At 40.7% G+C, this 26,535-nt stretch overlaps 2 protein-coding genes across 3 annotated transcripts in view; both read right to left on the reverse strand.

Annotated features, from left to right (window-relative positions):
- Positions 1-2,532: 2,532 nt before the first annotated feature.
- ZNF622 (zinc finger protein 622) lies at positions 2,533-10,664 on the reverse strand. Its single transcript, XM_054284999.1, has 8 exons — positions 10,615-10,664; positions 10,121-10,320; positions 7,830-8,438; positions 6,136-6,393; positions 5,260-5,422; positions 4,351-4,463; positions 3,341-3,484; positions 2,533-2,764 (listed from the first exon to the last, which is right to left on the reverse strand). Exons 3-8 carry the CDS (start codon positions 8,434-8,436, stop codon positions 2,637-2,639), a joined length of 1,413 nt encoding a protein of 470 aa, XP_054140974.1. The 5' UTR covers positions 8,437-8,438; positions 10,121-10,320; positions 10,615-10,664; the 3' UTR covers positions 2,533-2,636.
- Positions 10,665-11,756: 1,092 nt separating this feature from the next.
- The window catches only part of RETREG1 (reticulophagy regulator 1), a 65,183-nt gene continuing 50,404 nt past the window's right edge, over positions 11,757-26,535 (reverse strand). For both annotated transcript variants that reach the window (XM_054285276.1, XM_054285277.1), the window contains 6 exons: positions 25,690-25,816; positions 23,731-23,815; positions 22,547-22,684; positions 20,626-20,690; positions 19,285-19,411; positions 11,757-16,418 (listed from right to left, as the gene is read on the reverse strand). In XM_054285276.1, the coding sequence (XP_054141251.1) occupies positions 15,907-16,418; positions 19,285-19,411; positions 20,626-20,690; positions 22,547-22,684; positions 23,731-23,815; positions 25,690-25,816 (1,054 nt within the window). In that variant the 3' untranslated portion in view covers positions 11,757-15,906. The remainder of the gene's footprint in view (positions 16,419-19,284; positions 19,412-20,625; positions 20,691-22,546; positions 22,685-23,730; positions 23,816-25,689; positions 25,817-26,535) is intronic.

The following is a 26,535-nucleotide window of genomic DNA, read 5'->3' on the forward strand; positions in this document are numbered from 1 at the left end:
TCAATAAGATGTATAGGACAGAATCATAGGTGCAAATTATACCAATTACTTCCTCCTGCTTCCCTGTGACCTGCAAAATGACTACCAATTTTCATAATTACTTACCCGCATTTTTTCTTAACTAGAATGTTCAGGAAATTCAGGCAATCCCCATCTCCTCATAAACAGCAGGCTTCCTTGAGCAAGTCAGTACAAAGAACAGGAGCTGCCTTTGGTTCCCTTTCATGCTGAGGAGAGGGGCAAACTCCATGCACCTTCAGCCTAAACCTTATGGCTGCAAAGTAATTTGTCAGTGGCTCAATGACCTCCTTGTACTTCTGCCTTCACTGCCAAGCCTCCTTAAACTCTAAACCACTAAGACTGAAGCATTTGTACTAGGTTATTCCCAAAACTCCTTCAGAATAAGTCTTTAATGTAAGTTTTGTATATTCCATGATTGATTGTTTACCAAAAGCTCAAGACTGCATAGTGCTCTAATCCTCACTGGTGACTTATTCTGGTATTCCAAGCCAGTTCTGCAGGTTTCAATACCCAGGTTAGTAAGCCTTAAGCCTTCTACTTCTGTATTTTGTGTATTTATGTATAAAGACAATCTTACCCATAAACCTAAGACCCTTCGATAGTAACTCTCCAAAGAAAAAGACACGACCAGCTCCCAATGGCCAGATGGTGGGACCTGTCAAATACAAGCAGGGTATATCCTCAGTGCCAGAAATCCATCCCACAACCACAGGCTGGGCCAGGTCATGATTCTAATAAAGGATATGGTGTCTGACGATTCACACAGCTTGAGTCACGTAGCTGAGACCAGGTGCCTTACCTCTGACTTTGAGAGTGAATAACCCAGAGTGAAACCTCTACAGATCCAGCTAGGGATATACAATGGCAGTAACTCTATCTTGTCAGGAAAAAGGAGGTACTCAATAATCAATCCAACTTTAGTTTAAGGTTTTGGATGTGAACACAGCCTTTCTCAAAAATTCTCTCTGCTTCCGTTTTCCTTTCTCTAATCTACACCTTTTCTAAATGTATTAGTCAGTTTACTTACTAAATGTTGTGCAAACCTGTAGCCTCTATTACTGCTCAAACCCTTTGTTCTCAGTAAATGCAAGAACAGCAAAAAAAAACTTCCAAGGCAGTAGAACTTTCACTAAAGAAACAAAAACCACAAATGTGCAAAACATCACAGACAAATCCACTAAACCAAAACCCCCACACAGCATGCACCTCCACTATGAAATTATCACTTTCCTAAGAGTCCCATAAATACAGTGCTCTCTCAGAAGTGCTGACATGATGATGGAGCTGCTTCTTCAGGACCTACCTCTTAGGGAGACTAGAGAAAAACTTTAAGTCAAAATACAGCATTAACAGATAAATGTTTCTCTGCTATTCTCAGTGACATCACGCACACACCACTCACAAGAAAGAAAGCAAACTTTTATCAAAACCACACAGTGAAAGCCACTCCTTGGGAACCAGAGCAATCCTAAATGCAGAAGTGAGACCTAGCTGTAGCCAGCTGCCCTCCCAATGAACTGACAGGCAAGGAAACAGCCATGTTCCTGCGGCACACACTCAGAGTCCAGCACACTACAGCTCGGGGCATCGGGAGCCAGCCCATGACTTTGAAGGTCATGCTGGCTCCCTAAAGGTCAGAACTGGTAAAGTCATGGAAACATTTAACATCTCCACCAGCAGGACCAAGGCAGCACTGCTGCCTCAGCTCTAACATGCAGGTTTTCTCTGCACCAGCCTGCAACAGTTCCCCTGCTTAAGGGGGAGAGCCTACCTGTTCCACCCAATACATGTCTTGGGTCACTGCATGATGATAACCAAACACCAGTACAGAGTGGGAGCAATAAACACTGTCATCCACAGTATCTTCAGAGTTTCAAGCAGGAAATGCAAAATTTTGATTGACATTCATCTGAATGTTAGGATAATTTTGAGCAGTTTTCAAGAAATGAAAATTGATTACATTCAATATAAAACAACTACACTGCAGATTATTAATCCAGCCCTGAGCTGGAGCATTAGGCAGGTACAGCCAGCTTCTGAGGACAGTATTTAACCTGGAGTTATGTTTTCCATCAGTGCATTTCTTCAAACAATTATTACTTAACCTTCCATGAAACTTTGCTCTCAAATTTTCACCTCAGTGCCAGCTAGAACTCCAAAACGCCCAGCTAATATGTCTGGCACAACAAACTGAAAACATTCAGTACACTCCATCTTAAACATTTAGTCAGTACACTCCATCTTAAACATTTAGATCTAGGATCTCCTCTTGGCTTCAACCAGTCAGTAGAATTGGAAACTGAAGATATTCAGACAAATGGCAATGTCAACTGCCCCCCAGACATGGGCTGCACAAAGGTGGGCAGCAAGACTATGCATGTACCTTCAGTCATAGCCATGACTACTCTGCCACGTGTTCCACTGAAGGTATTTTATTTATAAGTTAGGCCCACCATTATTTCAGAAGAGACAAGTTCTCTGCCATTTTTCTTTTTACAGAGGAAGACACACCAGCATTTGACAGGTACCGAGTCCATTTTAATAGGAGAATCTGCAACCCAGAAACCATTAAGTCCCCCTTCCCATAACCAGCTGTAGGCAGTTCTCTTTGGAACTCAGAATCTGACTTGCATCCGGAAATGCATCTGCTTTGTAGCATTGTTACTCATTCCTGTCTTGAGCATCCATTTTGCCTTCATCCTCTGCAGGTACTGCATGTCACGCTGCTGGGCAGAGATGGCCCCTGCAGGGAGAGAGGAGGAAGAGAGAGGATCAGTGTCTGCCACCTTACTTACAACCTGTATGCAAACCAGCTGACCTGCCCACGTACTTCAGCAGTTACCTACAGGTTTTCCTGCCCATACTGGTACCTTTCTTTTCCCTTTTCTCTAGAGAAAGCCCAGTTCTCTCTACAAATATCCATGACTGTGATTAAGGCCAAAGGCTGTTTTGCATTCCAAGTGTGATTCTTGTATTTCAAAAGTGGATATGGACCACAACTCTGTTCCCCTACTGGAAAAGCATTTTGTCAAAGCATGACTTAAATAGCAAGAGTAGTGACTTGGACAGGCAGAAACCAAGAAATCTCAGGAAGTCACCAAGCATCACAAAGAATGGAATGAAAAGCTTGCACAGAAGCTGCACTGGATTTTAGAAACAAACCTCCTGTATCTGCTTGGATGTCAGGAATTAAAATGAACCGAGTGGAAGGCAAACTACTGCATAAAGCCCACGTGTAAAGCAAAGTCGGCCTCTGGAAGTGTGGAGTGATGCCATCCCAGAGCCTCCCCCTCTGCAAAGCCCTCCCACGGTCACTCACCTGCCTGCCCTGTCCAGCCCAAGGCTCGGTACTGCTGCAGCACCCGGCCCACGGCTTTCCTGTTCTTCGCCACGGCCACGTCTTGCGTCACACCAAAGCGCTGCCTGTAGTACCTCATCAGGGAACGGTGACCCACCCTGGCACCTGCTCACAGGAGGGGACAGCTTATTGGGCATCATGAAACAGCTTCTGAAATGGAGTACTCTAGCACGTTGTGAGAACTAAAGAAAACCCCTCAGCTGAGAAATATTATTAAAGGGGCCAAAATATTAAAAAATTTGGGATTATTAGGGAAATCAACGTAGTTACTGTAAAAGCTGCTAGAAGAAAAAACACATAATGTACTGCTATTCAAGAGGGCATTAGCTCAGATAATAAACATGCAGTTATCAGAAAAGAAAATCTTAATTAGTAGAATGAGCAGACAGGCAATGCTGTTCCAAGTAAACCAACTTGAAAGTGAAACCACTTGCTTACATTCAGGAAAACTTGTGTAACTGAAGAGTTGGCAGCACTTTTCAGAATGAAAGGCTTGGGTCCCCACATACAAAACCACCAAACAAAAAATAAAAGTGAGAGTGCCAAATGCTGAACTAGAGAAAGGCTATTTAATAATTCAATTTACTGAAGTAGTTTACTGAATTAGGTGGGAGCTGGCTCTCTACAAAAAGCTCCTATACTAGATAAGCTAAGTTATAGCCTCTCCAAGCTGCACTCAAACAAATATGGAAACTCTTGTTGGAGTAAACCATGACAGTCACATGATAATGAAGACATAAAATGGGCAAAGCAACCCACTGTTCCAGTCCAATATCCATCAGTGCTGAAGAAGCTGAACTACTTGAAAATGAAAATAATGGAAAGTGAGGAAATAACCCCAAAGACCCTTAAATGCTAAATTACCTTCTCCCTTCCCAGAGGAAAACACAACAGTGGCCTGTGCTGCAGGCACTGGAGGCAGATATGGGAAGTGCAGAGACAGTAAGCTGTGACACAAATCCCATGCCTACCTGATGGAAGGATCAGCTCCATGGTGTCATCATCATAATCCAACTCCTTCTCTGCCGAGTGCTTTCCAAGAACCTCCACATCTTTCCCATCCTCATGATCAGGATAACTGCTCCTGTGGAAGAGCAGCAATACATGGTTTAAACATGGGGAGCAGCCACAACTATCCAGACCCACTCTACAGAAGAACCACGATGCACAGCTACAGCAAGGCACAAACATTGTCATTTTTCACCTGCCTTGGTCTGAGAGTTCCTGACAGCAGAACTTGGCCCTGAACAGAGCCTGGAGACAAGGAAGCCTTTTCCTCCACCCTGTTGTGCAGCTCAGCACAGTTCTGCTGCTGCACACCTAATAGTGACTTATGGTGAAAAGCCACCACAGTGCAGGTCACCAGCTCTGCACAGCTGCTGAAGGAGTGCTCTCAGAAGCTCCACCTGTCCCCATAATATGATGTATTTCTGACCAAAATGAACACAGCTTAGGATTAGTTGCAGGAAGTTCAACAAGAGGTCTCTAAATGACGGCAGTCCTGTTCAACTCCAGCTACACAATGAAACTTATGTAAGAAACCCACAGTAGGTCATAAGTCCACAATCTGTTTAAAAGGCAGTGGGAAAGACAGTTATGACCTTTTATGGCCTTTGCTGGTGCACTGAAATCTCAATTCAGTAACAGCAAACATACAAAACAGAATTCAAAATGTAGGACTGGTAATTATGGTCACAGAAGAAGACAACCAATCTTGTTGTTACCATTACCTAAAACAGTGGGGAACCAACAATGCACAATAAGTATTGGAACCTGAAACACCATCAGATTTTAAGAATTAATAATAGTTTCTAATGTAATATTTAACTGTTCTTTTGTCTGTCCCCACTTGTGTCCCACTCAAAGACAAATGATCTCACCTAAAATCATAGAAATCTGCAAATTCCAGGGCAGCATCTCCATCTGTGAAGAGTTTGCAGTGGCTTTTATCATTCATGTGAGCCTGGACTGCTTCCGTAGAGTAGAAGGATTTCCCCTTCTCATTGCACCAGATGCAGATTTTCCCAACGCCGACTTTCTCTCCTGCAGAAAACATTGGCACTTCTAATGGTGTGAACAACATCTCTCTAGTCAGTAATTAACACTTCTGTGACAAAGCCTTCCCAGCTTGCAGGCAGAGAGACTTAAGAGGAGCCTCAAGCCATTAATTTCCAGGATAGCCCTGCTGTTCCTAGGCCTTGACCATATGGCCCCACCAGGGACAAGTCTGGCCATTTAAAGGTTTCTTGTGACAAGGTATGGGTCATTCAGCATTCTCAATAACAAACTTCACACTTCCTCCAATATGTTCTCTATCCAATACTCCAAAATTATTTTATTCTCATCTTTATTTTTAGACTTGAAGGATGATACAGTTTTTCCTTTTATCTCTCTCACAAGCATTGTGAACCAAAGAGACAAATACTTGTGACTCACTGGTAGGACAACACAGCTCATATGCACACTTTAGCAACAGAATTCTGTCCCAAATTTCACGTTATCTGAACAACTTTCTCAACATCAGGAAACTACGAGAGACCTGCAGGGAACATGACCATGTTTGCTCATCCAAGTTTTCTCTCATTCTCCCTGCTAAGCCTGTGGTTCTGCTCATGATCAAAATACTGACAGACAAAATAGTCAGACAAAAAAAAAAATGCAACCCAAACCAAAACATTTGGTGTCATATCCAAACAAAAATAAGCACTATCAGAATACAACTATCCTGACAAAAAGATTAGAGCACTCAGTCATACCAAGATACTTGATTAGTCCTCGGAGATCCACAAGGTACTCTATGTCTGGAATGAAGAAGCTGTGGATTTTTGTCATATGTGCCACATTTTTTGTGAGAGATCTCGAGTGATGGGAACAGAACAAGCAGTCTGTGACTGGTATGGCCCCAACAGCAGGAATGCTTTCAGCCTCTGCCTGCTGTTCCTCTTCTTCTTCTTCCACACTTTCCATCTCTTCGTCAGAGCCAATGTCTTCACCAGAATCCATATCTTCCCAGTCTTTTAAAGGAAGTTTAAAAAACAGTATTTATTTTATACTTTTCCCAAGCAAAGTAAGTCCCAAATAAGTTAGAAAAAGCCATCATAGAACATATTGCATTTTTTGTTCTTACAGCTAAGTGCAACACAGTCACTTCCAGGTGCAAGAATTTACTATTTCCAGTAAAAGACATTTCTTTTTAAGATGCACAGCAAAGCACAAAGTCACTCATAAAAACCATTGGCAGATCTGATACTTTCCTCCCTCCACTTTCTCAACTATTAACACTTTACTGCTGTTTCTAGGCCTTAAATTTAATTCACCACAGTGCAAGAACACAAGCATGGCTCACTGAAAACAAGACAACTCTGGTGACATCAAGAAAATACTCATTTCCAGCAGTGAGGAAAACACACTCCTGTTCACACACTCAAAAGATCAGTTAACATTCAGAAACCTACTAAGATTTTCACAATACAATCTATGAACAACACATTAACATCAGACAGGAGCAAGCTGGCTTCTTCTTTAGGTGTTACACTGTATGTTCAGAGGTAAATGTTTCTTCTCACGTAGAACAGATTCACTGAACTGCAACTGAAATTTCAAGAGCACAAAACTGCTGTACCAGATGCAGTAACGTGACACAGGGATTTCAGAAGCTGAAATGAAGTTCCACCTCATTCATACCTGCTCCCTTACAACAGCTCAATCATCCCATTCAACTGCTCCAATAGATGTGTTTGGAGCTGTACTGTCAACTACAGCACTGAAAGCATCCTTGTTAAAAATAACTCTTTTCTGGAAATTCTGAAGCTCTGCTCTTTTCAGCTGTCTGCTTTCCAGGCTGACCTCCAACACAGAGCTGTATTCACAGGAAAAGGCCACTGGGGTGGCAACTCTTAAACCCATTTTAACACAGACATCAAAATGCTCAGAGGTGATGTTACACAATCAGGTTAAAGAGCAAACTTTCTCCTCTGGTCTTGGTGGGCAGAGGGAAACAAAACCAACTATAGTCCCACCTCCCTTCAACAGATCAGGAAATGAGTTGGGACAGTAGCAAATTATCATAACTGGATTTCTCTTAATTTATTTTTTCAGAAGCAGTTTTAAGGTAACCTGTTACATTAGCTTTCTTTAAAGGAAACTTCCTTTGGCATTTTATGTGGGAATGGTGCTCTATTACATAGATATACTAGTGACTATTTATACTCAATTTTTACATGCATTACTGTCTGTCTGTAAGTTGAACAGCTGGCAGTCCAGACACTAGCACAGAGTCCTTGGCTGCAAACATGGGCCAACTTCAACTCCTTTGTTAAACTGAAAATTTAAGCAAGAGCAAGACCTTTTGCGATGGAAAATGCTGCACTGCTACAGAAGTAGCAGGAAGCTTTTGCTCAAACCATAGCTCACCCCAAGCTATGTTCTGTCAGTGTGTTTACTGCCTTACCTTCCTCATTATCCCCTTCTTCCTCTGCCTGTTGCTTGGCCAGCTTCCTTGCTTGCTGTTCAAACCACTGCAGCCGTGGAGGAATTTCTGGTCGTTCTCTGCTCTGGGACAAGCTGGCACTTTCCCTGGACACTGGAGAGCCACTTGCATTACTGGGAGGCACAGGGGTCTTCTTTGGAGATGAGGATGGCTGGGCTCTGATGGCCTGCTGAATAGCTGTGTTCATTTCATCCTTGTTCACACTCTCTGGGGCCAGCCCCTTCTCCAGATTCTTCTCATTTAATATTTTCACCTTCTTGCTGACAGCTTGCACAGCTTTCTTCTCCAGCTCCAGGTGCTTCTTGGACTTGAGGTGATTCTCATAGGCATTGAAGGTGGAGAACCTCTTGCTGCACACTGTGCAGTAAGTGGCAGTGATTTTGTTCTGCTCCTCTGCTACTACCCTCTGTGCCAGGACTCTCTCCTGGAAATTCTCAGCAGTGACAGGAGGCATGTCAGCAACTTTACGCTTCAGGTTGTACCTGTGCCAGTCAGTTTTGTAATGGGCACGCTGAATGTCACCATCCTTGAAAGCCACACGGCAAGTGATGCAAGTGTAGGTGGCCATTACTAGAAAATGGCAAAAAAATAAAATTATGTTTTAAAAATTAAGTAACAGACACAAAAAAGCCCCAACACCTTCATCCTGACAACCTTCTCCTAGGGCAGTGTTAGACACACAGTTCTTGCACAGAATTAAATTTATTAAACATCAGCATCAGCAATGAGTGCAGTATTCACAGGCAGCAGCAAGAGAGGAAACTTATAAATAAAAGACTTTGAGTTTACTTGTAGCACAACAGCAGCAGAGCATCCCAGCTCTGGATGCAGAACCTGCTGTGCCTGTTGGGATTGGGAGGCATGAGAGGGCCCCCAGTCACAGCAACAGTATTTCAGAAGCTCCATGCTCTTCACTGAAGATCAGTGACTGGAGGTTCTGAACAAGCTCATCTTCTGCCAACTGTAAGACTTTGGGGAGACCAGTGATTCCTCAGAAACAAGGGGGAAAAGGGAAAACCTGCTTACAGGCCTATTTTGTATCTTCCACAGCCTTAATAAAGGGCAAAGGAAAAAAAAAGTTACTGCCTTTACAAATAAAGCCTTCTTAGCTACTTTGGAGCAGCATGTGCAGTGCTGACAACACTTTACCCTGCAGAGCTGTTCATCTGGAGATGCAGTCAGTCATGCCTAGATCTAGCACTCCTGGTCTCCCTTTATTTCCCACCATCCAGCTAACCCATGTTACTAGGGCTGGGACAGGACAACTGCAGAGCAGTGACCTCCCACTCATGCTGTCCTTTCCAAATCCATACATCTCCTTCCTTCTCAGTGCTTAACAAAACTTTGATTTCTTTTTTTTTAAACAAAGTTGATTGAATCTCTTGAATGCTGAAAAAAGCAAAGAGCAAAAAAAAGTGTTATCTAGTGATCACAGAAAGGAGCCTCATTGTTTAACTGATTTAGAAAAACTATGGTTAATCTGGAGAAAAAAGGAAATAATACATCAGGATGAGGGGGTCTGAAAGCAGGGAGAGGAAGAGCAGCCCCTCCGTGAAGCTACGAACAGGGAGAAGCAGTGGTAGAAGTCAAAACACGTTATGAAATGATCATTCCCTGGAACCAGTGGGATCCTTATTTATTACTGTTTGTGCTATGTACAGTGTGATAATGACAGGGGGGATGCAGCAAATGAAGGCCATATCATCTGGAGTACTATAAGCATCCACTCAGTATAACAGAAGCTTTTCTTTTTGTGTTTCAGAGAAAAACGTGTTCTCAGGATCCACTGAGAATTCCCTGAGGCATTCCCCTGCCACCTGCAGCGCTCCCTGCCCTTCTGCCCACCCAGGCACCAACCTTTGCCATAAATCACTGACTCAGAGCCACAAACACTGACTCAGAGCCACGCTGGCTGTAAGTGACACGCAGCTGGCAGCACCCTGAGGCAGAACGCTCTGTTCTGGTCCAGGACGAACAGACAGAAGCTACACACTACATTACCACGGGGGCATTTAAAACACCCAGCCTCCTCCCGCTCCAACCCACCCAAAATAAAGGAGCTCAGAAGAAGAGGTTTGTAACTAAGAGAAGCTAAAGCCATAAACCTTCACCTCTGACACACACATGGAGACGCGTTCACAACACAAGCTGCACAAGACAGAGAAATCCCGTGTAGTTGCACAGCGCCCTCCTACAACCCGCCTGCATTTCCCTCCCGTTTTAAGCCCCAGGACCGAAGTCCCGACTCCTACCTTGTGTGGGGCGCAGGAAAACCAAACCCCGGGCACTCGCAGCTCAGCCGAGCCCTTCCCGACAAACCGCGATCTCCCCCGAGGCTCCTGAGTACGGCTGAGTTTCAGCTGCCTTTGGCGGGAATTAAACTGAGCCCGTGTCCCTGATCCTGGCACAAGGCGGCCGTTTATTGCACGGACAACAAAAATTCGGGCAAAACCTAGAGATAGATAAGTAATAATAAAAAATAAACCCAGAAACCAAAAAAACCCCAAGAGATAAGGCGGGGCGCAGGCGGCAGCCGGAAGCCACCAGGCCAGGCGTGGAGCAGGCCGGGATCACAGGGAGCCGGCATCCCAAGGGAGCGCATCCGGCTCGGCCGGGCCACGCCGCCTGCCCACTGCCCCCGCTATCCTCGCTGGCTCGGGCTGGACTGGGCCGAGCCGGTCCATCCAATTCAATTCCATTCCATCCCGTCCCGTCCCGTCCGGTCCCCCATTCCCGGGACACGCACCTGCGGCCGGCGGAGCGGGCGGTGCCGGGCGCGGGGCGGGGCGCGCGGGCAGGAAGCGGCCGGGCGGTGTCCGGCGGGAGCGGCCGCGCACGCCCCCTGGCGGCCGGAGGGCGCGGGGCACGGGCGGCGCCCGGAAAGGACCCGGCGGGAGCGGCGGTGGCGGGAGCGGCGCCTCACGGGCCGTGCCCGCCCGGATGTGGCTGTGTTCGCCTTCGGTTGTGTGAAAAATGCATGTATTTTATGACAGGCTTTTCGCAAATATTAAAATTAATATTATATGTGTTGTGTTAGAAAGTACTGCTGTATTAATTCTCTTAAGTAGTATGTTAAATACCGCTTTAGGTTATAAAAACTGTTAAAATAGAAACTATGCTATGTAGGATTTTTTTTAAAGAAGGGACTTGCAGCAAGATAGCAGCCACAGGACACCTAAATCTTTCAGAGAAAAAGAATTTATTGCTCTCTTATCAGAAGAAACAAACTTCTTCCCGCCTCGAAGATGCTGTCAGGATTCAGAGGAAGAAGTTGGCGATGACCAGACAGAATCCTGTGTTTGAATGGAGTTTATGCATCATGTATGAGGTGTATGAATATGCAACAGGTTGTTGTTTTTAAGGGTTAATCCTTTGTTAACAGGTGTCCTTTTTCGGGCTCATGCCGCCCAGAAAAAGGTACCCGGACATCCATAACTCTTTGTATTTGTTGTCTCATATTGTCCTAATTTAATTTGTCCAAATTATTATTACTCTAATTGTATTACTATTTTTATAAGCATTTTATTATTATTAAACTTTTAACATTTTAAAAACAAGTGATTGGCGTTTTTCACAGGTTGGTTTGGTTTGGTTTTGGCTTGTTTCTTTTTGTTTTGTTTGTTTGATTGTTTTCACAGAATCGGTTAGGTTGGAGAAGATGTCTCTGATCATGGAGTCCAAGCTATGGCCAAACAGCGCCGTGTCAACTAATGTCACTCTTGCGCCGAGAATGGCACAGAACAGGCGGGAGGCGGTATTGTAGAAAGAGCAAAAGGAAAGCTTTATTCAAGAGAGCTGTGTGGTTTTTATAGAGTGATACGATAGATTCTATTTGATTGGCTAACTAACAAAAACACCTTCCTCATACACCGTCCTTGAGAAGAACAGAAAGACAAAGTGGAAAAACACCACCTGCAGATTGTTTATACTTAACAAATTATCACAAGAATTCTCACAAGCTGCTGTGAGAAACACTAGCCATTTCTCTCTCTCTGTCCCATGGCATCCACAAACTAGACCATGGCACTAAGTACCATGCCCAGTCCTTCCTGAAACATCTCCAGGGACGGTGACACCGCCACTCCCTGGGCAGCCCATCCCAGTACCTTATCACCCTTTCCATGAAGAAATTCTTCCCGATGTCCAACCTAAACCTCCCCGGTTGCAGCTTATGACTGTCTTTTGTCCTGTCACTGGGCACCTGGGGGAAAAGGCCGAGCCCCACCTGGCTAGAACCTCCTTTCATGTAGTTGCAGAGAGTGATAAGGTCACCCCGTTTGTTATTATAGGGTTTATTTCCATTTCTTGGAGCAAAGACACAATGAGATGATTTAAGATAAAAACTAACACATATTTATTAAAACAATCAATATAATAGTTCCATGTTTACAAAACAGTGATCAGGCAGGTAAAGTGCTGCAGAATACTTAAATACGGACATTTTGTAATTCTCCAGTTTCTGGTTGCCTAGGTGGGGGTTACTCACAGACTGCAACGCCGCTCATGTGCTGAGAACAGACGTGGAGACTACAGGGATTTATTTGTTCAGAAGGCTGGGACAGCCTGGAAAAAGTGCAGAACAAACACAGAACAAGTAGAACGAGTATCTCTTCAGATCCACTTACTTCGGGTTACAATTATTTAACCTCCTCTGCATAGAATAGGTTTTTTTTCCACTAAAATACAGAAGAATGGTCAGTAGGTGTGTGGTACGTACGCATGGAAACCCTATGTGCTGGGAACGGGTGGTTTTGCACTGGATTTGACACACCAAAGGCCACCAATCCGTTGGTGATCCTGTCACTCATGTACTGACACAAGGGGAAATTTTCTGAGTACAAAAGAGTGACCTGCATCCCTGCCCTGACATGTGTCCTTTTCTTAAATCAGGATGCGTGAAGAAGCCACTGCAAGGCACAGGAGGGTGAGCCCTTTGCTGCCAGGTATGAGCACACACACACACAACACAAGCAGCACCTATCCCAGGGCAGGATCACACACTCTTACCCCATGGCACTGGCTCACACTATGCCCTCTATGCTACCTGTGTGCCTTTTGACTGGAAATCACAGGCAAGGAAGCTTTCCATGGAAAAACTGTATGTTTCAAAGCTATGTATTGCCCCCTTGCCTGTCTTCCTGCCCAGGCATTCCATTTGAAGGATGGGAAGGTGACAACAGCGCTCGCTAGGAAAGATGCTGAAGAACCATTGTGACAGGAATTTTTGAGGAATTGCTATTTCTTGGCTGCTGCTATAATACAGCCAAATGTAGTTTTCTCAAGGGATTTCCAGCTGAGGGCAGTGCGGAGAGGATCCACAAAGGAGAGAAACATTTTCTTTGTGTTTTGCTGGCGGACTGCTGGGAGTGGAATGTATTGTGTCCACGCAAATGCTTCTTGCATGTGGTTGTGTGGAAGGGAAGAGATAGTTTTTTGCAGAAAATCAGACATCTTTTTACTACCTGAGGAAGAATATTCAATGTTACAGAATTACATCCTTCCCATTACACAGTATTTAGGGGCTTGAATGTAATTGACTATCATGACAGCAGAAAAAAATTCTGAAGACTCTCAGATAAGCAACTATGTCTCTAACTTTAATGATTTACTTGTTCAAGTTTTGGTTGGTTTTTTCTTTCTGAAAAAAAAAAAAGAATGAGAGTCTTACTGGAGAAAAATCAGTGTATTTACCTATCTTGAAACCAGAAAATGGGTAATTTACAAAAAGTCTGAGAAACTCATCCAACTGCTTTTCTTTCTGATCTAATCTATTATTCTAGAAGAGTGCCCCTGTGTTACATACTCTCATAACCACAAGTATTTTCCATAAAACAACAATAAAGTGCATGCTGTTACAATGCCACCATTGATAGCCAGCTAGCCTGTCCTGCCAATCTGCTCCAGAAAAGCCTGTGAAGCACTGCTCCCTCCCTGCCACCTCTCCTGTCCCACAGCCTGTTTCCCCTTCTGGCACCAGTAGCCCTGGACAAGGGAGCACACCGTTGTTTGGGCATCCTACAAAGCTTCATCAGCAACTTGGATTAGTACTCTTTTAACTCTACAGATTGTCCTAAATGTGTGGCAAGAAAATGAGGCTTTTAAGTCATCTGAGAATTTTTTAAACTCACTGATTTTCCAACAAAAGCTTTTTTTAATTTTGGTTGGGTATTTGATCTTTTTTTTAATTTGCTTTTTCCAAATGAGAAGAACAACCTAGTGACAGCTAACGACGAAACTTAGCAACTAATGCTGTAGAAGTGATGTGGGCCATGTTTTCTGATGATTTCCAGAAACTCAGGTGTTGATACATTGTAATTTGGAAGCTGCGTCTTGTGGGATCTATATCCAGCATCAACTTATTTCATAATGTATTTGATAATGAAGGCACAGGCTTACCCTTGTACTGGTAAAGGACAGCAAACACAGTCAATTTGCATTACTGACACAAAATGCACAAGCAACAATAAAGCTAGTGTCAAAACATCTCGGCATCCTTCCTTTTGCTGTACTCTTTTTGGCCATCTGCCTATTCTTCCACCTCAAAAGGAAAAAAACATACAAAATGAAGTTAATTTCAAACACAGGTTCACCTACACATTTATGTTAGTGGAAGATTTTTATCATCTGTTGCTGTACTTTTTGAGGGTCTTAGATGACAGTATTTACCTCTTCAAATGCCAGCAAATGGAAATTTACTTGAGTAATAGTAGCAGCTGACATGGTCCCTCAACTTTGCTAACGGTTTACATCACATTAAAAAAACTAGCTTTATTTCTTCCTATTTCTTGGATTACTATTGCTTGGTATTGCAATGCAGTTTTGTCACAGGTGAACAAAAAAGCCCTAGAAAAATAAGTTATCTGCTTGAGATCCCATGCCACTCACTCAGAATGTGTGGACTTTAAACTGGCAAATAATTTAAACAAGTTCTTTTTTTGTTTTAAATTACATGCCAAGAAGAAGATTCTGAGTGTCTTCTCTAGCAACTGACCTCACCAAATGCTTCTAAGTATATTAAAATCATCACCTTGCAAGACAACTTTTGTTGCAAGTGGAAGCAGCTATGATGGGAAGAAAAACAAAACCAAAACCTACAGAATCTCAAATTAAGGAAGTGGCACCTAAAAAGCCTTTTTGCTTTTTTTTTTTAATCTCTAATCTCTACTCCAAACAATAACTACCCTCACCTGCTCCCAAACAGGTTATTCAGTTTATACAATATTAACTTTTAAACATAAAGATTCATTGGCTGACTTCACATGGGCAATACTGCCAAGGACTAGACTCCATCAAGGAACACAGCAGGTGGTCAGTCGTATAACATGCCACTTTACAACTCTACAAGCCTATAACAGCAAAAAACTTGGAAATGCATCACCATATCCAAAATAATTCAAAGGTTTTAAGTATGAAATCTAGGGGGTTTTATAGTGTTGCACACATAATTAAACTTGACTTGTGCCAGTTCACGTGTTTCATATACAGTAGGTGCACTACACATAATGCTAACTGCAGGGATCCATACTTTTTGGTAGGATTGAAGGAGGTGAGATGCAGTTAATCTCACCGCAGCCCTCTGATAACGTGCCCTCACAATATGAGTCATTAATTGTATTACATGATTGGAAAACCAAAGAAAATAAACTGCTGATACTGGAAATTTGGCTCAGGACCCCAAAACAGATGGTTGGCAAAAAGGTAAAAGAAACCTCTCCCCCAACTATTTTGAACAACTGACTTCCACCACGCATTTGCAACCAAACAGTGGATAGAGAATTCATTTCCATGCTATTACATTGAGGTATAACTACCAGAAACATTAAACTATCAGTATTAGCTGATACTTATCCAGTTAATTCACTTTGCATAAGGGAAATTATTACAACACATCTAAAGGGATAGTTAAAGCTTACAGCTCAGAATTTTCTTCTTTTTTTCTCTTTTTTTTTTTTTTTTTGTTTGTTTTGTAGTATTTGATGGTATTTTTTTGTGTGTTTTATGTTTAGTTTCTTCTGTGTTACCAGCCGTAACTTCAAGGTTAATGACTTCCAAGCAGATTTGAAAGGAAGCCTGAAGACTTTTTCTTTTCCTGGGATTCTGTTTCTTGACCTTGTGAAAGTCCCAGTTCTTTCTCAATCTGCTCTAGCTCAGACTGGTCAAGCAGTTCAAAATCATCAGCTTCCTCTGTGTCTGTCTCCTCGCTCAAGCTGGGCGCTGCCTGTGAGGGAGCTTGCTGTAAGGACTGCAGCTGGTCTTTGATGGCAGCAGACACCGCAGCCGTGATGACATCGCCAGCAATTCCACTCATTAAATTAAAGGTTTGGTCACTGGTCAACGGCAAGGACAGCCCTGCAGTGGATGGTCTCTCTTTACTCTGTCTGGAAGCGTGATCCACCTTGACATCAGTTTGCTCTTTCCTTCGTTTTTGCTGGGTGGGCAAACCAATGCTGGAGTCATCGTCATCGTTTGTGCCGGCACCGTTTTCTAAAGAGGGAAACTCTAAAAGATCTCGAGCGAAAGCTTCTTCATGATCACTAGGTCGGTCAAAATCTATTACAGGGTTAACAGAGAAAACAGTGTTAGCACTCACAAAAGGTTTCCCAAAAAGGCAGCCACATGGAACAATGAGAGTAGCAAGTGTTCCTCTGAATACATTTACTAATTCCTACTCCAGTAGTTCTCTACTGGAAGGAGATTTGTGTGACACCTAAAACAAAATAGTTTTGAGGTCATAATTCTAGTGCCACAAATCCGCTCGTATCAACCTAACTATTTGAACAAAGTAACTTTTTAAAGCTAACTTTTTTAGATATGTATCTGTTATGAAACAACACATACAAATCCTCAGCAGAGCTATTTCGAAATATACCAACCACATGAAGTCCTAAAATTTATTTCTCTTCACAATATATATAAGCTACAAATATGTAAACATGTAAGGATGTGTTACAAACTTTTAATATGCATATGGAGTAATAAAAAGAATGTTTATCTGTTTAAAGAAAAAAGATATAAAACCAATGTAAAGACTAATTTCTTTTTCCTTTATTGGTCAATGCTTGTATTAAAAAGGAAACAGAAAATGGAAACTCTACAGATGATCAGAATTGTTTCATGTTGTCAAGAGAATAAAAAGAAAGATGTAATCAACATTAGATTTTAATGGCTGCATTAATGAATGGCACAAAATTTGTTATTAGAAATGTGTAAAACATACCGTGGAATACATGGCCTGTGGAAGAGGCCTAAATCAACACAAGTGAATACTTTCATCAAATATTTGAATGACAAGGTAAAAAGCTTGAACTTACTTTCTATGAAAACAAGCAATAGAAACTTGTTGTAGGAGCATTCATAAGGGTTAAGGAAATAAATTCTAAAAATGACTCATATGTCATTTTCTCCATTTTCTTTAGGAAAGACAGGCTGGGAGGGTGAGGAGGAAGGGTTGTACTGCCTGCAGAGTGGTGGCTTGAATGCACAGAGCTTTGACAGGAGATCAGCCAGTCCTTGAATGTATCCCATTAGGTCTTGCACTTCTGTGTGTGTCCCATTTGCTGAAATGCTCCATGGAGAAGAAGAGCTGATGTTATTTTTCACTTAGCAAGGCTATAAATAGAGTTTCCCACATGATCCTTACAGCCAAGCTGGTCAGCAAACAGGGTAAGGGAACTGTAAGGTGGGTGGAAAAGTGGCCAGACTGCTGGGGTCAAAGGCTTCATCAGTGACACAAGGTGCAGCTGGAGGCTGGTTACTGGTGTCTGTCACGGGGACTGGAACCAGCACTGTTCAAGGGTTTTATTAATGACTTGGGTGACGGGCTGGAGTGCACTCTGCAAGTTCATGGGCAGAAAGGAATTGCTGTGGGACAGGTGCATTTGATATTCTGGAGGTGAGGATGCCTTCAGAGGGACCTCAACAGGCTGGAGAAAGGAACAGGCTGAAAAGGAACATCGTGACATTCAGCAAAACCAAATGTGAAGTCTTGTATCTAGGATGGAATACCCTGTGCAGCAGGACAGGCCAAGGGCAACAAGAAAAGCAGCTTTCCAGAAAAAGATCTGTGGGCAGCAGGTCAGTGGTATGCCCTTGCAGCAAGGAAGGCTGACCACACACTGAGCCATAGTAGCAAAATTGAAGGCAGAAAGTCAGTGGAAGGGATTTTCCTCCTCTATTCAGCAACTGAGAGTACCCACTGAAGTACTTTGCTTGGTTTTGACCTCTCCAGTCTAGACAGACAATGGCATACAGGACTGAGCCCCCTGGAGGGCCAGCATGATTATTTAGGGGGCTAGAGAAAGGATGTATGTAGATGCTGAGAGAATGGGCTGCGTTTGGCCCAAGAGAAGGTGGCAAAGAGGGATCAGTTTAATGGCAAGGTAGAGAGAAGATGGGCCTGACTCTTCTAGAAAGTGCACAGTGAAAGGATCAGAGTAAACTGACACAAACTGGAACATGGGAAATTTTGACTCAGTGTAAGAAAAAAACTTCTTCATCATGACGGTAAGCAAATATTGAAAAAGACTTTCCAGGGAAGTTGCTGAACCTCTACCACTAGAGAGGTTCAGAATTCAAGTGGTCACAGCCCTGAGAAACTTCATAAAGCTTTAATGAAGAGCTTTCAACCTGCTTTAGACAGGAAGATAGATGAGATGAATGGCAATTGCTTTTTACAACTTACGGTTCTGTTCTCATACAACGCTATTTACAATTTGAAATATTAGGAAAATCACTGAAATTATTAATTTGGCCTGTAGTATCATCCTGCTTGTCATTTACAGGGAGCTTTTCCTAGAAGAAATGCAAGATGAGCAGAGCAACAGATCCCCAGATGAGATAACATCAAACTACTGTTGTCCTTAATCTTTATTCCAGCAAAGTGTTTACCGATAAAAAGTAAGATTTTTTTTCTGGTCAAGATCAAGCCAAGTGCTTGAGAATCTTTTCCTAGTCTAAGTCTTCATAGGCTCATTGCTGGCTGTCTTCATGTCTAGTAGTAAAACCTGATAATACTTTCTTTAATTGGCTGTTTAACAAGTCAGTGTATTCATTGTTTCTTTCTCAGCTTTTATTCGCTTAGCCTACCCACAAAGGCATTGGCAGTAATTGTAAAAGGTTTACTTGCTTGAAAGGTTTGGTAGAAGAGAGTGCTACATCTAGCACTTATTGAATGTGTTGGTTTTACCCAGTACTACTTATTTATTTGGACACTTGCTGATGTACTTTAACATTTTTAAGATGAGGCCAGTTCTTACACAAGATGTATCCAAAGCTACACAAAACACTAAGATTAACCTTAAATTAGATTCAGAGAGAAAAGTAACAACCCCAAAACCTGTCCTCAAATTGTCTAATAATTTTGAGGTAACTTTCACATCTGGAGTCCAGTGATGACATAGATGAAGCTGTTACATACCATCAGACGTGTCTGTCTGTGGAGAATACCCCTCAGATAAGTTAAAGGTCCCATTATCGGTCCAGGATACTTCTGAGACATCTGTGTCAGACACTGACAGCTCTTTGGCAACTATTGCAGGACTAACCTACATAGAAAACAGTCCCACACATGGTATTATTATATTTTAAAAAAATCACACTGCAGAAAGACAATGCTTAGAGACTGAAAAAAAACCCTCCTGTATGTCATAGCAAAATAAATCACCTCCTATTTCAGCCTTAATTGAAGAAACATGAAAATACTATACAATGCTTAGAAGTGAAACATCCCTCTTTGTAATAACTAAAGGCTGTATTATAGTAAAGAAGCATAGAAAATTCCAGTTACTGCAATAAAAGCAAAATGAGCCAGCAAATACAAAATGTGCATAATGTAACAAAATGAGTAAACTTGGACCAGAAAAAACAGCCCAATGTCTATAAGACCATCAAAAATCAGCTGAACAAAAAACCTGCTATCCGTTACCAATTTATTGAAGAATATTTAGTTATGTCAGATACAAATTTTTATTCCATGAGATAATTTTTTTTCCAGCACAAAACTACCTCCAAAGCAGTACCTGTCAAAGTCAGGCTTTATACACTACTGATCAAATACTGCCTATTCCTATACGATAATTCCTATTACGATAATAATAATAAAATATATATTATACGATAATAATAATAAAATAATATACGATAATAATAATAAAATAAAAATAATTCCTATTACGATAATTTTTAAAATACCAGCTGGTATTCTGATTATAACAGAAAAACCTTTGCCATACAGTTTTTTAGAATACTAGAAGAAAAATGAGAAATTTGAGTGTACTCATACATATCTAGAAAGATTTTATATACCTATTTGCACCATCATTGAAAATTATTAGACAAGTGATTACAAAAATATTTGACAAATTACATAGAACCACTACAGTTTCCTATTAATGTTTCCCTTTTGTATTTTAATTTGATAAAAATCAACTGCAATTTCAGTGTTGGAAATAAAAGTAACCACCTTTGCTTTTAAATATTAACACAATCATTCTACAGCCAATACAAAATAAACACATTCTTAGCTCAGTAGGCCAATGACACCATTACCTTGAAGGCCAGGAATCTGCAGTAGGTTGGTTAGTATAAGGCTAAAGGTGGAGACTATGAATCATTTCTAAAGCATACAGCTTAGTTCAGGAACACAGCCTCCTGGGGAGGGCAAAGTCTTCCACAGAAGAACAGACAGCAATCTAGATAGCGTCCCATTATCTATATAGATTTTAAAAGCAAGACAGGGCTGACTGAAAAAAAAAGTCACCTTAGGACACAGAGCTGATATGTCTAATTCACTGTCATCTTCTGTGGCTTTTGTTTTTGCTGTTTCTGAAAGAAAAAAAATATATTTTTTATTCTACTCATGACAATGGATTTCCAGGTTCAGTGTGTGTTCTCTGTCACACAGCTTGTGTACACAATAACTCTCCACCTGCTGACACAGTGCACCATTTATGTGCTATGCTACCAGGGAAACAAGCCTGACTGAGAGACTGGCTGCTTATCAAAATACAGCAACCACAGTGGGAGAAAGAATGTTATTCTGAATACATTCCAGTAGATCTATTTACCCGCATTGAACTTCCTTCAGGATCTCAGTTGCTCACTAGAAAATCATCTGCCCTGGCAAATAGGTATCTCTCTTTTAGACTACACTGCTGGTAAAATGCACAGGTGTAACATGTTGTTAGAACAGGCTGTGTGGTTATCCCACCACATTACTTTTACATGAGAACGTGCAATTTGCTTGATAATTGCATGTATGCTTGATAATTGCATGTAATCTTCATCTACAAACCCCTGCTTCTACCAGCACCCAGCTACTCTGCATTCACAGTCATATGCAAATATGCATACAAAGCATCCTCTGAAGTCTGGCAGAATGTTGCTCTTTACAGATAAGCAGAGATACAAATTTTGCCTCCTCTGTCTGAGAATCTTTTAAACCAATATAAAATGAAAAACACAGCCAAAGTGCCCTTGGTTGCTTCCTCCTGCAACTTGCTCTTTCCTCTCTTGTGCCAACACAAGGTTTGTGAGCCCATGTGGTGAACCCAAGAAGCAAAGCAAAGTAGGGAACTTGTCTGTGATAAATTGAACTGGAGGATGAAATGCAGGAAAGAACACATATACCCTCAACCATTTTCCCAGTGCTGGCTTATGAAGTTTATTAAACTATAGTCTGATCCTTATCTCTGCCAGTTTCACTTAAAAACTGAACAGGTAGAATAACGCATGAAAGAAAATTTCCAGTGCATTATTCCTTATCTTCAATTACTATCACATTAAATGTAAGAGAAGGGGAAAAGACACATGGTGGTTCTCCTTGGGTCTGGGAACAGCACATTGTACAATGAATTGTAAAATGGTTACAAGAAATGCATGTTTTAAAGCAGATATTAAGTCTACTGATGTAGCACTAATTTAAAAGGGTAGAATACCTGCAAGTAGTGTGACTACACTGCAAAAGTTTAATTACCAAAACTGGAGCATGCAGAAGAAACAAACTAACACTGTTCATATACAGATTTTCCTTGAAATAGCTTTATTGCTTAAAATCTAAAAGTTTCCAGTATTAGAAAGATATTGGGTGAGATAGGCAAGATTTTGTTTAAAATGGATTCCTATCCTTTCCACATAGAAATTTGGATTAATTTGTAGCTGCTATCCTGTGGCAATTCTTATATGCTTTTGGAGTATTTGGAGAAGAAAACATTTTTTTTTTTTTGCTGGAAGAAGTGAAACCAAGGCAAATTTAGATACAGGAACAGAGTTTTGTCTCTTACTGAAAATTCTGTTGTGTACTTATTTTGAGACTCTTGAGTGACTCTCTCTACTGGGAAAGTTTGCGTTATCTGAAGAGAGATAAGCATTGCAAGCTTACAACAAGTATTTTCTTTTCTGAAAACCTACAAGCAGTACATCTAATCACATACAAAGAGCTTGCCTTGTTTCTTTCCATGAAGTAATAATTTCTTTCTTATCAAACCTAGACATTTGACATACATTGTCACTCCTTATAAAGCTAATAACAGTAGCCGGGTTCAAAGCAAGAAATGAAGAAATGTCTCTACGGTTGACGTCTCAGGACAAACCAAACTTTCTGCAAAGTGAATGAAATGCTCTGCATACAGAAACACAATAATATTATATAATGATATATGGGACTATAATTAACTACTCACCAGATCTCTCTTTTTTCTTCTGGTTGATATATTCCACTATTCCAAAATCTACTTTCATCAAAACAGCCTTTATTTTGCTGCACAGTTTCTGTCCAAATTCATTGCACTTAAGGAAGGGACATAAAAAGGCACACAATACTGTGATAAAAATGAAGACAGAGAAAAAAATTGTATTGAAATATTGCTGTACAAGAAGCTACTCAAAAAATTTAAACAATGTCTTTGCATAAGATAACTACTAACTTTACATAATACAGTTAGTTTTATATAAAAATGCATTGTGGGATGCCCATGTCAGACACTTTTAAGGTAAAATCCAGTTTTGAGAAGCCATTCCTACTCATCACAGAACAGACCATTATATTCATACCAATTGACATATTTTTGACTATCAGTAAGACACAATTTATGGTCATTATAACATCCATCATTACCTTAACTTAGTCTGATTTTGATATCTCGACTTTGACAGAAGTGACTATGTAACATTGTGCCAGAACCAACACACTGAAAACACTTGTAAGCTGACTTCTGAATGACAAAAAACTGCAAACAAATTCTTTCTTATATCTAACCTAAATTGACTCTCCTTCAGTTTAAAACCATCACCTCTTGTGCTATTGCAGCAGGCACTGCTCAGATGTTTGTCCCCAGCTTTCTTGAAAGCCCTCCTTAGGAACTGGAAGGCCACTCCCCAGTGTTCTCTTCTCCAGGCTGAACATCCCCAGCTTGCTTACTTTTCACAGGAGAGGTGCTAGGGCCCTCTGATAATCTCCATGTCCCCTCCTTTGGCTCTCTGGGCTGTGAGTGTCCATGGCTGGGTCATGTCCAGCCTCACCAGCACCCCCAAATCCTTCTGGGCAGGGCTGCTCTGGATCTGTTCATCCTTCAGCATGGGTTGATACCAGGATTTACCCTGATCCAGGAGCAGCACCTTGCACTTGGTCTAGCTACACCTCATGAGGTTCTCATGGGCCCACTTCTGGAGCTTGTCCAGGTCCCTCTGGATGCCGTCCTGTCCCTCAAACTTGTCAGCTGCACCACAGAGATTGGTGTCTTCTGCAGACTTGCACGAGTGTGTAAACAGGTACATAAACAAATAAATAAACAGTCCCTACACAGAGACCAAATAACGAACAGTACACACATACACAAATCATGACTGGAAAAGAGACCATACTTACACAAGACATAGGAGAGGACAACTCCAGGAATGTAACTTCCCAAGACAGTGAAAAATGTACATATGCTGCAGACTAGTAGGCAAAACTGGCAAAAACATTAAAATACACCATTAACACTTTCACTGAAATGATTTGATCATTTTGCAAAGGAAGATGTTGCATGCTAATGAAATCTAGAATGTAGTGCAAAATTGAAGCTTGTTTTTTAAAACTGGGAATTACCTTTAACACTTCTGGTGAAAATAAGCATCAAACAGTCAATTTCAGATAATTAGGGATGCATCCTCTCTTCTACCATAAAAACATGCTATTTTTATTCATTTATTGTAAAGCTTTAACAAGCTCATGTTTATTGATAATATTACTAGAAATTATACCTTCATTGCATGAAAATAGGCTGGGCAATTTATATGCAGGAAAAAACCCAACTCACTAATTGCAATACTACAGTGCATGCTTGCTGCATGTTTACAAAAGCAAAACATCCTTCCTCCAGCTACAGCTCTCTCCCCTGTTGTGTTACTTTGTGAAACTGTTTTCTCTCATATGCTGGCAAACAATCTCTTGATGCTTGTTGGCTGCTCTAATACCCCTGTTAATGACACAGCCAAATTTTCAACATAAAATTTGAGATTTGGCCTTTGTGGTGACTGAGACATAACAGTGCATTTTTCACCACTGCACAGTGCTCAACTGACCTGTTGAAACTTTGCAGAAAGGATGCATTTGCTTTTGGAGCTGAATTGCAATAAAATGGTTAATTCAAAGAAATTTTGCACACAGCATTACTGCCTAATTTGCTTCTAATTATGGCAGTAAAATAATGGCATGGCTTAGAGAATGAGGTCAGGGAAAAGAAGGAAAAACATGCTATCAACATTGTATTTTCTAAATTAGTATTAGATATCTCTTAACATACAGTTACGGTCATGTCACCACAATACTGATACCACATTTCTTTATTTCAGTATGAACTTCTTTTAAATATAACTTTATTGTCCAGACATACAACTGCTCTTTATATAATTTATTAATTTTTTCTCCATAATTTTCATTCTCCTATAATTTTCTTCTTTTTTCATCCAGCTGCTCATCTGTATTTTCAATCTTAACTGCTAATATTTGAGTGTGGTACTACATACTTTCTATTTGCTAATTCTGAATGGCTTGTTTTTAGGAAAGACTTTCTGGCAAATTAAGAGAGATTAAAAGAGGAGAAGAAGTCCTGTAGTCTTCTTTTAACTTGAATTTAGCAATAAAAACATAAAAATGTCATCTATTGTTATCATAATATACATTTACTTATTTATATTTCTCTTTGGGGAAAAAAAAAAAAAACTGCTTCATGTTTTACTAGAACTAAATAATGGTATCCTTCCAACTTGGAGGAAAAAAAGCCTTACTTTTGCTTGCCTCTTCATGAGCTGATGAGCTGGGTTCTCCAGCTCAGTCTTTCCAGTAAAAAAAGGGAAAATCACCAACTATTGGTGTATAGATGAAAAATTGCCACAATAAAGTATGAGGAACTCTCTTCATGCAGCTATTCCTGAAAACTGCAGTTATTAAAGAAAATAAAATGTTTGTGTTTAAGAACATGCCTGTTTACTTCTTTGCTTTTTCAATTTTTATTAAATTGTAGTTAAATTGTAGTGTTTTAAATTTCCTTTAAAAAGTTCACGGAATAACTGGTGAAGTTCTAATAGCTGGAACTATTGCTATAAAAAGTATAAACTGTATTGCTATAAAGTTTACTGTGAACAGCTTTTCCCACTGATTACCTACCCATGTTCTTCACAGAAAAAAAAAAATTAGCAGAAACTCATGACTGAATGTGTCAGAATGTACATTTTTCTCCTTTTTTTTTTTTTTTTGCTTGTTCATTTGGTTTTTTTTTTCTAAATCTATCTCACCTTTTGATTAAATCATATAGAACCGTTAGTCATATTGGGGAGTGCTTACCTTGCCAGGGTTTTGTTCCTTAAAGTGGGACATTTCTTGAAGAAATACAAATAAATTCATCAGTGTTTCTGAAATGCACTGATTTATTCTGAGTCTGTAGTCTTGACTGGAATCGGTGACTTTCCAGCTGAATAAAACAAACAAAACAAAAATACCCGACTTTGTTTACAGCTCATATGGAAGTTGAAACTGGTTGAAAACATCATGTAAAATGGCTGTTGCTATGTTAGAGACACCTGGGCTTGTTTCTTTGTATTTTATATTGAGCTAATTTGATCTTTTAAACTAAAAAATATTAATCTGTTCAGTAGTAGCAGTTTTCAGTCCATAAAAAATTACTGCTTATTCATTCTTGTCATATGAAGACATTGTGTTGAAGGCACAGTTGTCATCCAAATCAAGCAACTGACCCCAAACTTGTTTTTAAACACTATTTTTTCTTTTAAAAAATACCACAGTACTTTTTATTGCCACAAGATGGCCACACATATTAATAAATTTCATTTTATGTATTTAATCCTTGTGCTTTTTCTTTTCTATTTTTTATTTTGTTCTGCAAACTATGATGATGAAATTGCTACCCAACATAGAGAAAAAGAAACTGCTCTTGGAGTCTTGATGTTTACATTAATTTTCCTAGTGAATTTAAGTTTTTCTATTATACTGAAAAGACTGTTTCTAAAGCTTATCTTATGACTGTTCAGTGCTTTTAATAAAATAACACCCCTCCCCCCCCAAAAAAAACCTGCACCAAAGAATTTTTGGAAAACCATGGGACAGCGGCATATGTGTCTATCACATTTGGGGCTGATCAGTTAATCCAATATTGAGCTTAAATGGTCACAT

Source organism: Melozone crissalis, unplaced genomic scaffold (genome assembly GCF_028551555.1).
Source record: "Melozone crissalis strain CALT ecotype California unplaced genomic scaffold, PUWL_Pcris_2 ptg000042l_1, whole genome shotgun sequence".
In the NCBI taxonomy this organism is placed as follows: Eukaryota; Metazoa; Chordata; class Aves; order Passeriformes; family Passerellidae; genus Melozone; species Melozone crissalis.

Coding starts and splice junctions, on each gene's coding strand:
- ZNF622 (XM_054284999.1), bottom strand. CDS start 8,436: ATGGCCACCTACACTTGCATCACTTGCCGTGTGGCTTTCAAGGATGGT. Junction 6,394..7,829: donor AGAAGGGGATAATGAGGAAG/GTAAGGCAGTAA, acceptor TTCCTTTAAAAG/ACTGGGAAGATATGGATTCT. Junction 3,485..4,350: donor GGAGCTGATCCTTCCATCAG/GTAGGCATGGGA, acceptor TCCTGTGAGCAG/GTGCCAGGGTGGGTCACCGT.